Below are 15,377 nucleotides of genomic sequence, written 5' to 3' on the forward strand. Positions count from 1 at the left end.
TATCGGTAAAAAATGAGAATTAAATGGAAACAATAAAACATCGCAGGTAATATACATATAAACCGACTGAGAATTGAACTGCAGTTGTGCCGTCGCCAACTAAATATCAGGGCCCACGCGGCCCTTTTAAGACGCTCGTGCTGGGAGGTGCTTCAGCAGCTCCGTCCGACGCTTCGTTCGACGCCCAGGAAGAGACACAACACACATCTTCCTGCATAAGTTTAAAAATGTCAATCTATCCGGCGCTTTAACGTTATTTCACGCGTTATTGTCGTGCACATGTCGCTGTGTTGAGAATAATAATGCTGGATGGTCGGACTTATGAAGTTCAGTTTGGATTTCTGCCGGTTACTGGGGCTCAGCGGTGAGTTGCGCGCACGCAAACTTTCTTCGCGAGTTACAAAGTAACTTTTCTTTCCGTCGGAGCCGTAAAACCAACACCGCGATCCTCTTATCGCCTTGTTAACCGACTCCGTGGATAGTTTGAATGTGGGTGAGGTTATAAAAGTAACGTTACCAAAGAAGTCACGAGCGTATGCTTACAATGGTTTGTAATATAATGTCATTTAACGTTTGGATGGGTTGTAGATGGTAAGTAAATACCGTTTGATGTATGTGTTGAACGAGCCCATGAATAGAATGGGCTATTATAATGATATTCTGTAAAGTCAGACTTTTAAAGTATAAAATGAAAGGGCAGTTTTTAGACAGACGTTAAGTTAAATATATACTTCATATAGATCCTTTGAAAGGAATCTTAACACTGGAGAAATCACACGCAGCAGGCCTGGCAGTCACAGATGTCGTGTGGGTTTAAATGCATTGTTTTAGAACTTAATGGGGAATGAAAATGTTAGATATTGATGTAATAATAATATTTTAGCACTATTAGACGTTTCCACTTTCAGAGGTAAGCCTTAACGTGTCATTGGAGATTTTCTTTATAAAATTTTGTTCTTCCCAGCACATTGGCCTGATAACTATTTCTCTCTGTTAGAATGCTTGATTCTGATTGGCCAGTTGCAATATTTGCAGGTGCCTTATTTCCAGATAACCACTGCTCAAAACCAATAACACATGGTAACCCGGTGCAGCAAATCGTTTTTGAAAAATTAAATATAAACATGTCTTTTAATAACATGTATGACCTATGTACAAATGACTAAACCAAATTGTCTGTTCGTGACATTTGGGCGTCGTTTCTTACCTTAAAACGGCTTTTCCCCACGGTAAAGATGAGGTAGTGGAATATGTCCAGTTTGTTTCTCATGTGGCGCCAGCTTATTTCTGTGATCACAACTGGCTGCCTGTACATGAGGCCGATATGACACTTCTAGTTGTAACATTGTTCAGATCAGTGTTTTGGTTTGTGCTAGGGATACACCGATATCAGTATCGGTAAAGGGTCCGATACCAAGATCATTTACTCGTAATGACACACCGATACCAAAGACCAATACTTCATGTGACATACATAGAGTCCTATGATTTCTGCAATGCTGTAAACGTGGAAGGAATCCAGGCATAAAAACAGAATTTGCTAACGTTAAACGTCAAAGCTAACGAAATATTCAGATACTGTTTAAATATGAATTCTGCTTGTTTTGCGTGTCTTTGTTTTAAAGAGTGGCGCGGTTGGGTGTACTGAACGTGTGATGCTGAACAGATTTTCACTGTACAGGGACACAAACACATAAACAAACGCTATTTGGGGCGATCAGTCAAAATGAAAGTCCTGTTTACTTAACCAACCACTCTTTGCGGTGACAAGTTATAACACACACATATTACCACACCACCCCCTTGAATTTTTTATAATTCGCCCACAGAGTGTATTGTGTACTTTTGTAAGTAAATGTTCAGGTAAAATTGTGCTATTTGTCATACATTTTTTTACTTCAATCTAAGTAGACCTAAAAACAAACGATCGGCGAGTACCAGAACAAAAAATGGTATCGGTGCATCCTTAGTTTGTGCATTTCCCTTATGACAAAAAGGTGTAAAACCCCTCTTGAAGACTCTTCCTGTAAAGTAAAAGTATTTTTCGTTCAGCTTTCTCTTTTCTATGGGAACTGCTAGCTTGGGTTTGTTTGCTTCTACTCAAAATCTGTGGTGGAAATGTCATCACAAATAACAGCGTCATCCATCATCCTAAATAAATGCTGAAATATTCTGGTACATTGTTTTTATCCCACGCTCTCACTGCGAGCAGCATTTGCCCTGTGAGTCACATTTATAGTAAAATATACAGAGATGTCTATGACGGGTGCGATGTTGGCTGCTGGACAGACCTCAATCCCGTAATTTTTATTTAAGCTAATTCTCTGCGCTTTTTTTTTACAGTGCAGTGGTAATTTAAATATCTGCGTTGTTGTACGCGTTGTATGAATTAAGATCGCCGGCTACGATAACCAAACGGATTCCGCATACTTACAGACGTCAATGAAAACAGTAGCAGTTGGGATCATTTGCATGGAACAGTTTGCATGATCCAGGGAAGATGTGGGCCGCGACTGGTTCCATTATATAAATCAGTTCTTAGTTCTGCTATTGTCACAAGGTGCTAAAGTGAGATATGACTCATTAAAAAGGAAGTGTCTTGGTCAACGCATCACTTCCTTGCGACCACAGGTTTCAGAAGTCTGCAAAGTATAGACCGTGTCCTATCCACGTCTGTTTGAGATTTGTGGTATCAGTCTGGCTGTGATTCATGACCGAAGGCTGTACGACTCATCCGTGTGTGTTAACTTTGTTGTAATGCTATAGGGAGGAGATTGGGAGAGCAGTGTTTTTCTTGCACTAATGCATCTTCTCTTCTTCGAAACAGGAAAGCGGTTAAACAGCTCATAAAGATCTATGTCTATCCAAGGCAGGAATGTCTGTGTTTTGCTATTTGAAAGAAAATATAGGTCGCCTGTTTTGACGCTGTATTCATAATAAAACGGAACACTTTTCGACATGCAGGTTTGGAATCTGGCAGCTGTCAGGAATCGCATACAGGAAATAAAAAAGCTGTAAAGTAACTCCGTTCGCTGAGATCAACTGACAGCAAGAGGTCGACCAATTTATCGTCCGCTTTTGAGGATTGTTTTATAAATCGGCATTTGCCGATTGTGCCACACATTTGGCCAATTATCAGGCAGGTGGATCTGTGAGCAGCTAAGCGTTGTTGTGGAACACGCAACGCTGCCTCTTGCGGCAAACAGACCGGCATATGCCCGCTAACAATTTAACTAATTGATAACTTCACAAGAAAATGATAAGACTTAAATAGTTTTAATTTACTTAATCTAGCCTTCATTGATTAAATATGATGCTACTTGAGAATGAGAGTAACTTTTTGGAACTCAACCACATAGTTTAGGCTACATGTATGCGCAGGTACCAAAACCTGGTGACGAGCCCAGCGGCTAAATTATTAGTCGTCGGCATTGTATAGCTAGATAAACATTAACAATACTGTTTCTGTACCGGAGAATTTCTCACCCTCGGAGAAACTCACACTCTGCAGTCATGCCTTTTTAAAAGACGTTAACTTTCCTGCTTAAATGTGCTCGTGGGTCAGACTCTGTTTGTGCTTGGTATTAAGATGCGTTTTGGTTTGATCTTTCTATCAAATGGACGAAATAAGTGCATACAATTTACAATCGAACGTGACCGGAGCAGATAAGCATACAGAGAGAAGCGTTTTATTTCTGCTCTGACAGCCACGAGACACGGTGGACACTGTAAATGTGTTTTAGAAATCTGAAATTGGGAGAAATCATTCTTGCTTGGTAATTTTTTTTTTTGTCATTAAACCAAACTTTTAAGTCTTCAGCCGAATATTTTTGTTTCCTCTCGTTTACGCATTATGTACGTAGGCGGTCTTTTGTGGCTGTTTAAATACATTCGACTACAAGAGCGTCTACGTTTCTGACAGGCTTTCTACTGTCCTATGAAATAGAAAAAGGCTCAATTCTAATTATAACTAAAAACGCAGTTATGAGCAGCAGACTGTGTAATATAAGTTTATTTTAGTTTTTCACTTGTATTATGAACATTTGACTAATAGCAGTGTCTGCCAACAAACATAAACCAAAAGCTTGCTTCAGAACAGTTTGAGAAGGTGCTTAAAAGTTTTGAGCAACGTATTATTACTATGAATTATACTGCTATCTTGTACCCTGCAATAAACACTTACTCAATCGATGATCTTCAAAGGATTGTTTTACCAGAGTGCGGTTTATGCGGCATCTTGAGAAACGTTTATGTGAAGCTCTGTTGCTTGGAAAAATATCTGTCAGGACTCATTTTATCAGTTCGAGGGAACTTTAGACAAACTGAAAATTGAGTTGTAACCCCGCAGGGGCTAGTGCTCTTATTTGTGAGTGTTGTTTCGTTTGTATATTTTATCTTGACGTTTGTTGGTTGTTTGTCATGAAGAAAATGTAAATCTTTGCGCAGCTGACCCAGAAAACACACCCTTTTTAGAAGTGTCCTTGACTGATGATATTTTTCTTTCAATAGTATTTGTACTCTGCAACATAAGGTTTGAATTCATAAGACTGTGAATCATAGACATAGAAAAATAATATAGTTAATATATAGTCTATGGTGTGAATACAACATCGCTGCGCCGGGCACGTTGTTTAAGCTACATACACAGGTAATGGGCAATATAAAAATTAATATCAAACCAAAAATACAGACCGGTATACCGCACAGCACGATTTGCAATGTTATTATGACAACCGATGTGGCCATGCTATCAACAGAGAAATATAACCAGGCCTGTATAGCTTGCAGTTTGATCTGTCGCTCTGATGCGCTCTGCAATTTGTACTGTCACAAAAAGTAATTGTATTCTATGTAAATGAGGGCCTGTTGTAAGGATGCTTTGTTCACTTCAACGTGTATTTTCTGTGCTGTTTAAAGACAATAAATGAAAGTGATGTAAGGTTACCAGTTCCGTATTCACATACTGTAGCATCGTCACAAAAAGCACCTTTTAATGGAATTCCCCCAGCATTTACAAAAACTCAAAATAGCATGTTTAACGCTAAAGTTATCTACAAAGGTAAGTGTGTATGTTAAGTGATCTTGGATAAATTAATTGAAGATGTTTGATAACTCCATTATCATACTGTTTAAGAAATATCAATACAATATGGCACTCCAAGCTTTGCAAGGTAGTAAGTCAAATAATAAGCGATTTTGACTGCATGCTGTAACGCAAAATGAAGGGCTTGATTCTCATTTGTGCAGTAATATTATCCTTCGTGAAACAAATTGCTCTTTCTTCATCTATTTCTCTCAGGCTCCAGTGATGAGCAGGCCGAGGACATGGAGACAGGTGAAGCTGAACAGAACGAAGACTCGCAGGTATGAGAACATTTACCCGCATCAGTCCAAGATATAAGTCACAGTTGAAGTCTGATATGACTTCATTTTTTGATTCAACTGATTAAAGGTTGCCATTAAAAATGCTTATCTTGAATAAAGGCCCCGAAGGTTGTTTCACGACGTGAAGGGATAGTTCACAGAAAGATTTTAATTGCCGAACTATCCCTTTAAGCCACACTTAAAGAATTAATGCATCTTCATCATAAAAACGAAGTGACATTTTATTTAGAGAAAGACAAACTATTCAAGCAACCATTTCACAAATGACTTATGTTCCACCCATATCGTTTCATTATTTTAAACTTAGACACAATGGCCTGGTTTCACAGACAAGGCTCAAGGCTAGTCCCAGACTGAAATTAATGTGTGATATGTCTTAACTCAACATAACTTGCCCAGGAGATGCACACCAATAATGTATTCTTCTAAGGCATTTTAATAAAAGCAAATATCTTAATTCAACTAAACAATGTCTGTGAAACCGTGCCTTGTTTCTCAAAAGTAGTGGACGAACATAGTTAATGTGATAAAACATTCAGGTTACACCAAACATGACTATGGGACTAGACAATTGTGATAAGGTAATTGTGGAAGTATTAAAGATGTAATATTTTTTAAAAAGGACAAGCAGTGGTTTCATATCTAATGCAGTCTTTGAAAACCTTTTAGGGGCTGTTGGTATCTTAGGGGCTGTAAAGTTCTCTTTTACAAAACCACAAATCTTTTTTTGTTAAGCATGAACTTCTCTTCTGGCAGTGCTTCCAACGTTTCAGTTGGATCAAGGTCAGATCACTGTGCCCAAAATGGAGATACTCCCAGCAGATACCTTGCGGTGGCTCTGACTGTCTTTTGTTTGAAAGAACACAGCGTTTTATTTGTACTGATTCAAATAGTGTCTTATCTGCCCATGATAGTGCACATTCTTTCTGCACTTTGACTTTAGTCGGTGCTTGTTGTTCCAGAGAATGATTCCCCTGCTAGTTCTCTGAGGACTTGTTAAGCTTTTATTTAGATTTTAGTTAGATAACCACTCAAAAGGGAAGCAACACTGATTTACACATTCATTCATTTAAACACTGCACATTTATGGAGGCCAAAGTCCTCTGCAGTCATTTTGTTGCCACTTTCAGCCAAATAAGCAGTAAAACTGTCCAATCCGTCCAAAATTGCTGCTTTTGTATTTGTATATTTTACAAAACGACACGTTCCTTTTAAAATGTTAGTTTTATAATGTGTATATAACCAAGCAAGGCATTGATTTGTAAATTAAATACTGCTTTTGGTACTCATTGGTCTTTTGAGGTTTAGTGTGAACGCACATAATGGGTTCCATCTTTCTCTCAACATCAATGAAGTCAGACAATTGACTGTATTTTTGTGTGTGTATGCATGGTGCAGGATGTCTTAACAGGTGAAGAGGGTCTCAGTGAGGAAGATAAGGCAAGAAGGAGAGCGGAGAGGCGTAAAGCCAAGAGGAAGGTAAGCAGAGTTCCTCATTGACAGATAAACTTTAACACCGCCAAACAAGAATTGACCACCTTTTACCCAGAGTTCATCTGGAGGGTAAACTATTGTTCTGTTCATGGTGTGCTCTTAAGTGGACTTCCACTTGCAAAGAATTATTTTATAGATTACCAAGTTGCAATCCTTAGGAAAGTTACCCTTGGTTTTATTGTATTAAGTGTATTAAGAATGTTTCTTTAGGTGAATGGATCAGGGTTTGTATTCCCATAGTTTTTCACAAATATCATGGTTCAAATATTGCGTTGCTGTTACTATAGTGATAAAATAGTAAATTTGTGGTTACTGTGCCACAATAGTCTTGAAATAATCATGTAAATAGCAGTGCCACGCTACGGAAGGACAGAACCCAAGCGCAGGTAGTAAGTGCGGAGAAACAACGATTTAATAACAAACACAAAATAAGACCCACAAAGGGGTAAAACAACACAGAGAGATAATAACACGCAGCTCGGCAGGAACAAAAAATTGACTGGACTGGACTAGACTAAAACAACACTTGACAAAGACTAATAGCTGACTGGGCTAGATGACCACAGACTAAACAGCATTGAACAAGGCAATATAGCAACAGAACGAGCACAGGACAACAAACACAAGAACATTATATGGGAGACTAACAATTGGCAGGTGCAGGTAATGAAACACTGATGGGAAGCTAACAAGGAAACTATAGGGGCGGGGCCAAAGACAAGACCGGAGAGAACGCATATGTCATGACTGACAATAATATGTTTCTCTCCACACAAAACACGTGGCTCTGTCATGATTCTGCCACCAGACTAGAAAACCCTGACAGAACCATGACAAGCAGGGCATGAACTTCCATATAATGGTAAATAAGTACACTGCATTGTACTTTATGGTTGTTTTTATCTTCTACGTTGTTTTCAGCGCCAGCGACAGAGAAAGAAACTAGAAGGGGTTAAGAAGAATGAATGTACGGAAGAGGTACGTTTATTTGATTTGAACTTTTTAGTTTTCTACTGACACTGAATTACTCCATACGTTACACACAGTACACTTTAAAATAAAGATGCTTAAAAGGTTCTTCACAGCGATGCCATAGAAGAACCATTTTTGGTTCCACAAAGAACCATTTAGACAAAGATTCTGTAAAGAACCACCTCTTTCTTACCTTTTTTATAATGTGAAGACCACGCAACGAACCTTTTGTGAAAGAGAAAGGTTCTTCTGATGTACTTCAGACTTCGAAGAACCTTTTGAAGCACCTTTTTTTAAGAGTGTAGGAAGGCTTACATAGATATAACGTAGGGGTTTCAAATCCAGTTTGACTACATCTAAGCTCTGCATTATATTTGCCCTCTACATTATATCTGTGTCTCGGCTGCAAAACAATAAAAGATTGCATTTATAGAGCAGTTTTGAAATCATTCACTTATTTGTTTTTGTAGGCTGCTCGCTAACTTTGGAAACAAAACCCCTGTGTTTTATTTTGGTGTCCCTTGTATTCTCTTGTGCTGACTATATTTTCACTCGAGATCACATGGGTGTGTGCACAAGAACAGGCTTTTTAAGCATGTGATTTTTGTTTAAGGGGGAGGAGCTTGTCAGAGCTGATTCTGAGCTTGAAGAGTCGGAAGATTCGGGGCCAGAGGAAGTGGAAGAGTTCAACCTTTCGAAAGTGGAAGTGAATCCTGTTGCTCCTCCGAGCAAAACTCCAGCGGGACCTCCACTGGGCTCGGGAAACAAAAGCAATCGGCAGCTGCCGACCCGCTCCATTGAGGAGGTGCTGATTCTATGACCGCCAATGAAGTGCCAGAGTTGAGCTGCTTGTTAATATGCAAATAAGATTGATGTTTAAACAAATCAAAGTTGGCAAACACATAAACATGCAGATAAAACCACAAAAGCAGGGTTTACATTATGTACAGTGTAAAGCCATGAAGCCAAGCTTAACTAAATTTAGGATAAAGTTTTAAAGATAACATCGTTTTATTATTTTCAGGACCCAGGGTGGGATGTCAACAGTGCTTTTGTTGCCAATGCGGTCAGTCACATTCGACCCAAAGCCAAAAGTAAAGGAGCCCACAAGTCGAAAGAGAACAAAGAGAACGAGAGCAGAAGTGGGGAGGTGAGTGTTAAGTGAGATATTTCTGTGTACTGTAATGCGTTGCCACCTCTAGGAAGCTTGTGAACATTGAGGGCGTTGTTGTATATAAGCTTTTGTTTTCTTAGTTTGTAATGCTACCTTTGAAGCGACAGGTCACATGCTTTACTGTATTGTTGATTTTGCTGTATTAGCTCATCACTCACCATCCTTTTATTCTTCATTTGCGGAAAATTATGTACACCACAATTTCATCAGCTGTTGCTTATTGGTGCTTTCAGGACATATAGCCCTACACAGCAAAATAAATCAATATAGCTTGTTGTTTATTGTGTGTTAAGTTTGAGGTGTTTTATTCATGTTTACCGTAGGTTTGTGTGTTAATACTATTATACGTGATTCATTAATATTCTTATTTTGTGGATTATAAATGTCATTCTGAAAGGGAATTGTATATGTGCGATGCATGAAGTTATCTTACAAAATAAATATTCAGATAATGCGGTCATGTGCACTTCTGCATGTTTTTAAAGTTCAATGTACCACATAGAGAGCATTGTGGGTCAAACGTCAGTTTGAGGTATACAATTCACAGAATATCTCCAGGTCATGACTAGCGGTTGTATGCTGGTAGCATGACATGAAATATGTGGATGATAATTATAAATATTAATTCCAGGAATATTTATTTATTGTTATTGTCAATAGATTGCATTGATTTGTGGCATGATTCGTTTGAAATTAGGTTGTATTTAACCCATTTGTATCAATTAATACATGGTTACATTTATTTTGCAGGATATTTGCTTATCCGATGCTGTAACAAAAAAAAGTGCCTTACTAGTAGGTCTGTATTCCCTTCTTTCACAAACTTGCTTTGTTGTGTGTTTAGTACATACTCGGGTTTAGTGTTTTAAAAGGTCAGGATATTGGTTAAGTTAAATATTTTCCTTTGTTTTAACTATAGAACTTTAACGACAGAAGTAAATCACTTGCTTTTAAATTGCATTTCATTCAGTGTCTACCAGAAGTACCATCATCCTCTCAGTGCAGTGTTTCAGATTTAAGTGTCGTTTTTTTCTTTTCTTTCCAGAAAAAGGGATCAGACTCGTTCAGGAGGGCCAGTATGAACAAGCGGTCAGTTTGTTTACAGAGGCCATCAAATGTGACCCAAAAGATTACAGGTTATACTTTGAATCATATCGATCAAACATCATTCTTGGGGTTATTCTTGGTTTTAATTCGCTTTCGTTTGGGGGAAGCAGGTTTTTTGGAAATCGCTCCTACTGTTACTGTTGTTTGGAGCAGTACCCAATGGCACTTGCGGATGCTGAGAAGTCCATCCAGATGGCTCCTGATTGGCCCAAAGGCTATTACCGTAGAGGAAGTGCACTTATGGGGCTTAAGGTGTGATGTGCTTTTGGCTCAATTTTTATGTACAGTACTGATGTACTGACATGTATGTTTGTGCGTGATAGAGGTACAGTGAAGCTGAGAAAGCCATGGAACAGGTGCTGAAGCTGGACGCAGACTGCGAAGAAGCCGTCAATGACCTCTTGTACTGTAAAGTGCAACAACTTGTGGTAAACGACAGATCAGTGTCTCATGAAAAAGCAATTACATGAATCTTGTGCTCAAAATAATAGTTATTTTTTTGTTATTGTTTTAAGAAATTGGATCACGTTAAGAATTAAAGCAGTAAAAGTTTTGACCTAAAGTGGATGGAAGCTTTTTTCTGCATTTTCTTTTTAGGTTCTTGGTTATGATGAGGAACAAAGTATACAATTGCTGGAAAAATACATCTCTGTGCAGGCTGTTATTACAGCTAAGTGTAAGATTTTTACAAAAATAAGCCACTTGAGGGTGCCATTGCTTTCTTCTTAATCTGCATTATAGGCTTTGGGACATAGTTTGCCTAACATTTACAATTCTGTCATCACTCACCATCATTTTGTTCCAACTTACTGACTTCTGTGGACCATAATTTGATGCTATGTTCACTAAGGCTGACATGTTTTATTAATATTTTAATTGAATGCTAAACAAGATGCACTACAATTATATAGCTAGTCAACATTTCTCCCTCTGTAGTAAAATCGGATGTTTTTTAGAATTGGATGATGTGTGCTCTTAAAGGGACAGTTCAAAAATAAAATGTACTCATCGTTTACTCACCCTTGAGTTGTTCCAAATCTGTAAACATTTATTTTGTTTTGATGAACACAGATAATTGTATTTGGAAGAGTGCTTATAACCAAACAGTTCTTGGTCACCATTGACTGCCATAGTAGGACAAATGATAATGGTATTCAAAAGTGCCCCAGAACAGTTTGCCATCCTACATTCTTCAAAATATCTTCCTTTGTGTTCAACAGAACAAAGACATTTCTAAAGCATTTTTCTTACTATGGTAGTCAATGGTGAACTGTTTGGTCACGTTGTCTCGTATTTTGCAGCATCAATTCAAGACTGTGGCCTTCTCCAGACCGGGTGAGTCATCATGTTTGCTGATTTCAACTTTGCATTTTGCAAACGTCTCTTCTTCACTGTCTCTAATAAGCTCTCTTTTCTCTCTTTCGTGAAGTCCCTGCAACTCCCTGTGGGTGGGAAATGTGACCACAGAACTGACAGAGAAACATCTGCGGGACCTTTTCAAAACGTGAGACGCGATACCCAAGCCATCATTACATGAAATGAAAATCTTTTTTTGTTTTTAACATTTGGTGCCGTTTTCTAGTTACGGAGAAATCGACAGCATTCGAGTTCTGCACGAACGCTTCTGTGCATTTGTTAACTACAAGAATGCTAACATGGCCTCCCGTGCGATGGAGAAACTTCACGTGCGTGTGACCTTTTCTAAATCGAATTTATTGAAATGTATAACGGAATAGTATTTTAAAAACAAAAACACTGTTTGATCTTAGGGGTTTCTTATTGAGAACACTCGACTGGTGGTCCGATATCCAGACAGACGGATTCAGAGGGCCCTTCCAACACCGGCCGTTCAACAACCTGCAGGGGCTGCTGGGTAATTTTAACTTTGTGCTATTTTTCAATATTTAATTCTTTAACATGTTGTTCGTGAGTGACCACACCGGCTACAATAACACTTTTTCAGTCCTAGACGCAGAGTTCCTACCAATGGCGATGAGTGTTACTTTTGGAGGACCACCGGCTGTCACTTTGAGGATAGGTGTCGCTATCAGCACATTCCTGAACATCGAGGGAAAGACTGGCAGCCTTGAGTCAACACTAGCCTCTCTTTCGCTCCTTCACAACATGACTGATTGGGTTGAACCTTCACTTTGATTATCTGTAGGTCAGGGACGGGGTGGACCAGTATTGTGGATAAGAGTCTGATGAAAGTTCTCACGGTTCAGAGTTTTTTTATGTGACTTCACTGTCAGACTTTGAACCTCACTGGGGTTAGCAGACGGGCTTCTATGAAAGCAGCATCTGTTATGAGGTGAGGTTTGTGTGGTGCGGAGGGCCAGGGCATCATCGCGAGAGATTTGTGTGGCCTTTAATATTGTATGTTCTGTTCTTTCTTCCTGTGCCAACACCACCAAGCCAAAGAAGAGACACGGATCTGGTCTGACTTTTTTATCCTGATTTGAAAGACTAATTCTGCGTAAGAGGATTGGAGTCGTACCAAAGAATAATACTTTGCCACCTGTGGATTTTATTTTGGAAGAGAAAAGGGTAACGCATTTCAGGGAAGATAGTAGTTTAGATTTGTGTGTGTTTAGATTTTATTGAAACTTTGATTTAACCTAAATCCCACCTCACACACACACACACCATCTTTTCATTCTGCATGTTTGTGGTGATTTCTAATTGAATTTTTTTATTTTAAAGTGCACCAGCTGTTCAGGACACATCAGTATTGCAAAAGCTTCCAACCTTATACAGAACTTAAATCTGTCTTGTTAAATTATTTTGGGTTTTCATAGTTTTGCACTTTAATACATCAGCCGATGACCTCTGCTATACAAAACAACTACAGGTCTTGTTCTTCAACAAAGAAACATGTTTTGTAGTACAAGTTTGTCTTTAAAGTCAGATTCACGTTGCTGCTGGTTGATGTTCTACATCTTCCATGGTATTTTTCCTATAGCTTTCTAAGGATGCACATTTTGTACAGTTATGGTATTTCTGGCCGTTTGGATATGACTTATTATGAACATAGACTAGTGTTATACATTCGTGTGATCGCAAGCGCATAAAAGTTGTCTTGCGGTTTTACATTATGCAAGAGTGCCAGAGGAAACGTCTGTCGTCTTTGCTGAGCTCAGCTTTTCATCGTTTTCTTTGTTTAACATGTTTCGGCTTCAGTCGATGAGATGGAAGTTAGTTAAGACTCTTCACGACTATCTTGTTCAAATCTTTGTTTCGCTTGGTATTGTTCTGACATATTTGGCAAACGTTGATCTTCCTGTTGCATGTTTTTTTTTGACACACTTAACCAAAGAAACACTAATGTTTACTTGATGTACTATGGGCAAACACATCTGGTATTTTCACACATTTGTTATATACTATTTACACTACTCAGAATGAGTTTCTTTTTGCAGTAGATTTACGTGGTTTTTAGATATGACTGCATTGGTTTTATATGCATTATCACACAAGTGCATGTAGTTGCATTGCTCCTTATATATAAAAAAATATTAAACAGCCCAGAGTGCCTCAAAGCATTAGTTTGAACTTTTTCTATCAGATTTTATTAATCTAGAAGCAAATATATCCTTCGAACGGAGTGCTGCAAATTGTGGGGGGATATTAATAAGTCATGAAAAGAGTCTTTGTTGGGAATAAAGCACAATGCTGTGATCATTGCAATTTGTACAAGTTTGAGGAAAGACCTGTATAAGTGTATTTAAGGGTAAAGACACCGACATTAGTTTACTCTTTGAGTTGCAGAAAGAGCACTTTGTTTAAGCGTGCATTACATTTATTATAGGAAAGGAGGACCTTGTCATTTTGCTTTTAAAATCAAATCAGAGCTCAGCTCTTCCTTTGTTAGCAGATTATGAAATGAAATGGAGTTTCATATTCTCTGCTTTCCCTGTTTTTAATTTTTCTGTGGCTTGTCCCATTTTATGTCTGTCATTTTGTTCTTATTCTCTTTGCAAAATTCAATGTTGAATGATGCAAATTTTGTTCTTTGTTCCGTCTCTTTTAATTTTTATTTAGCACTGCATTGGAGAAACTCTATATAATAATAATAATAATAATAATAATAATAATAAATGTTTAAAATTGATTTCACCATCTGCATTTTTTTATTTCTATTTCATAAAGACAGACCATTCAGGATAGATGTTCAGAACTGCATAATGGACACTGGACATGTTTACATTTATTATATGAATTTTAAAAGTAAACTCTTGTCATTTCCAGCCTCTATGACTTTCTTCCTTCAGCAGTACACAAAAGAAGATATTTTGAAGGTAATTGGTAACCAAACAGCACTGGACACCTTTCACTTCTATTGTATGGGCACACAACCAATGCAAGTGAATTGGGACCAGTTAACAAGATTTTTCAAAATATATTTGTTTGTGTTCTGCTGAAAAAAGAAAGTCAAACAGGTTTGAAATGACAAGTGGGTGAGCAAAGGATGACTATCACTATAAGCACCTTCAGAGTTTGATCCAAAAGTGTATCAAGAAAATGGGTTGTGTTCGATATTTAGAATGCTGAAAGTCATCCACGTATTTCAAACATATAAGAAATTCACATACCATGCACAGCATTTATATTCATACTCCAAAAAATGATGTATAGGCCTACTGTTTCAAACAAATAGGTTTCTTTTCCATCTCCCAACTCCAAATTTGAATGTACATGTCTGTCAACACCAGAGGGCGCTCTTGTACAAAAGTAAAAAAACATGTTGAACGAAGTAAACAGTTTTTTGTAAAACCACCATGAATAGCATGTCCTAAGAGCACAAGTTGTTCTCGCTGCCCCAGGACGGATAGAGATGATGATCATACATTAAAAAATCTTTCCTGTTATCAATGACACATGAAAGTAATGTGCGGTTGGCTCAAACGACTTTTATAAGATTGCAGCATTTTTCCCATCTCTCTCTGAATCTAAAGACAACCGTGTGCTTTAAGTGCAAAAATACCACATGCCACCTACAGCATTCATGACCACCCGCCTGCTATGGCTTTGAGCCAGTGGTTTGTGGCCTCTGTGTATTGTTTATAAGAGTCTATTGATAACATCTGATGCCGACTGTTCCAGTAAATCCACTGAACAAAATTATAAAGCAACACTTGTTTTTGCCCCGATTTTTCATGAGCTGAACTTAAAGATCTAAGACTTTTTCTATGTACACAAAATGCCCATTTCTCTCAAGTATTCCACCTGTCGGATCTTGCGGCGC

General features: G+C 38.2%; 1 protein-coding gene across 1 annotated transcript; it reads left to right on the top strand.

Moving 5' to 3' along the window:
• Positions 1 to 86: 86 nt before the first annotated feature.
• LOC306903780 (uncharacterized protein) lies at positions 87 to 14,110 on the top strand. The gene is made up of 16 exons (XM_079473244.1): positions 87 to 364; positions 5,300 to 5,364; positions 6,784 to 6,864; positions 7,801 to 7,857; positions 8,465 to 8,656; positions 8,876 to 9,001; positions 9,776 to 9,824; positions 10,071 to 10,161; positions 10,243 to 10,384; positions 10,456 to 10,560; positions 10,730 to 10,808; positions 11,434 to 11,467; positions 11,562 to 11,636; positions 11,715 to 11,817; positions 11,902 to 12,005; positions 12,096 to 14,110. The coding sequence occupies exons 1-16, from the start codon at positions 310 to 312 to the stop codon at positions 12,220 to 12,222; spliced, it is 1,485 nt and encodes a 494-aa protein (XP_079329370.1). The 5' UTR covers positions 87 to 309; the 3' UTR covers positions 12,223 to 14,110.
• Positions 14,111 to 15,377: the final 1,267 nt, after the last annotated feature.

Source organism: Barbatula barbatula (assembly GCF_947034865.1).
Source record: "Barbatula barbatula genome assembly, chromosome: 14".
Taxonomy (NCBI): Eukaryota; Metazoa; Chordata; class Actinopteri; order Cypriniformes; family Nemacheilidae; genus Barbatula; species Barbatula barbatula.

Excerpts from the sequence above, each read along its gene's own strand:
- LOC306903780 (XM_079473244.1), top strand. The coding sequence starts at position 310 with ATGGTCGGACTTATGAAGTTCAGTTTGGATTTCTGCCGGTTACTGGGG. Across the intron at positions 9,825-10,070 it reads AAAAAGTGCCTTACTAGTAG|AAAAAGGGATCAGACTCGTT; the intron begins GTCTGTATTCCC and ends TTTTCTTTCCAG. Across the intron at positions 10,809-11,433 it reads GGCTGTTATTACAGCTAAGT|CATCAATTCAAGACTGTGGC; the intron begins GTAAGATTTTTA and ends CGTATTTTGCAG.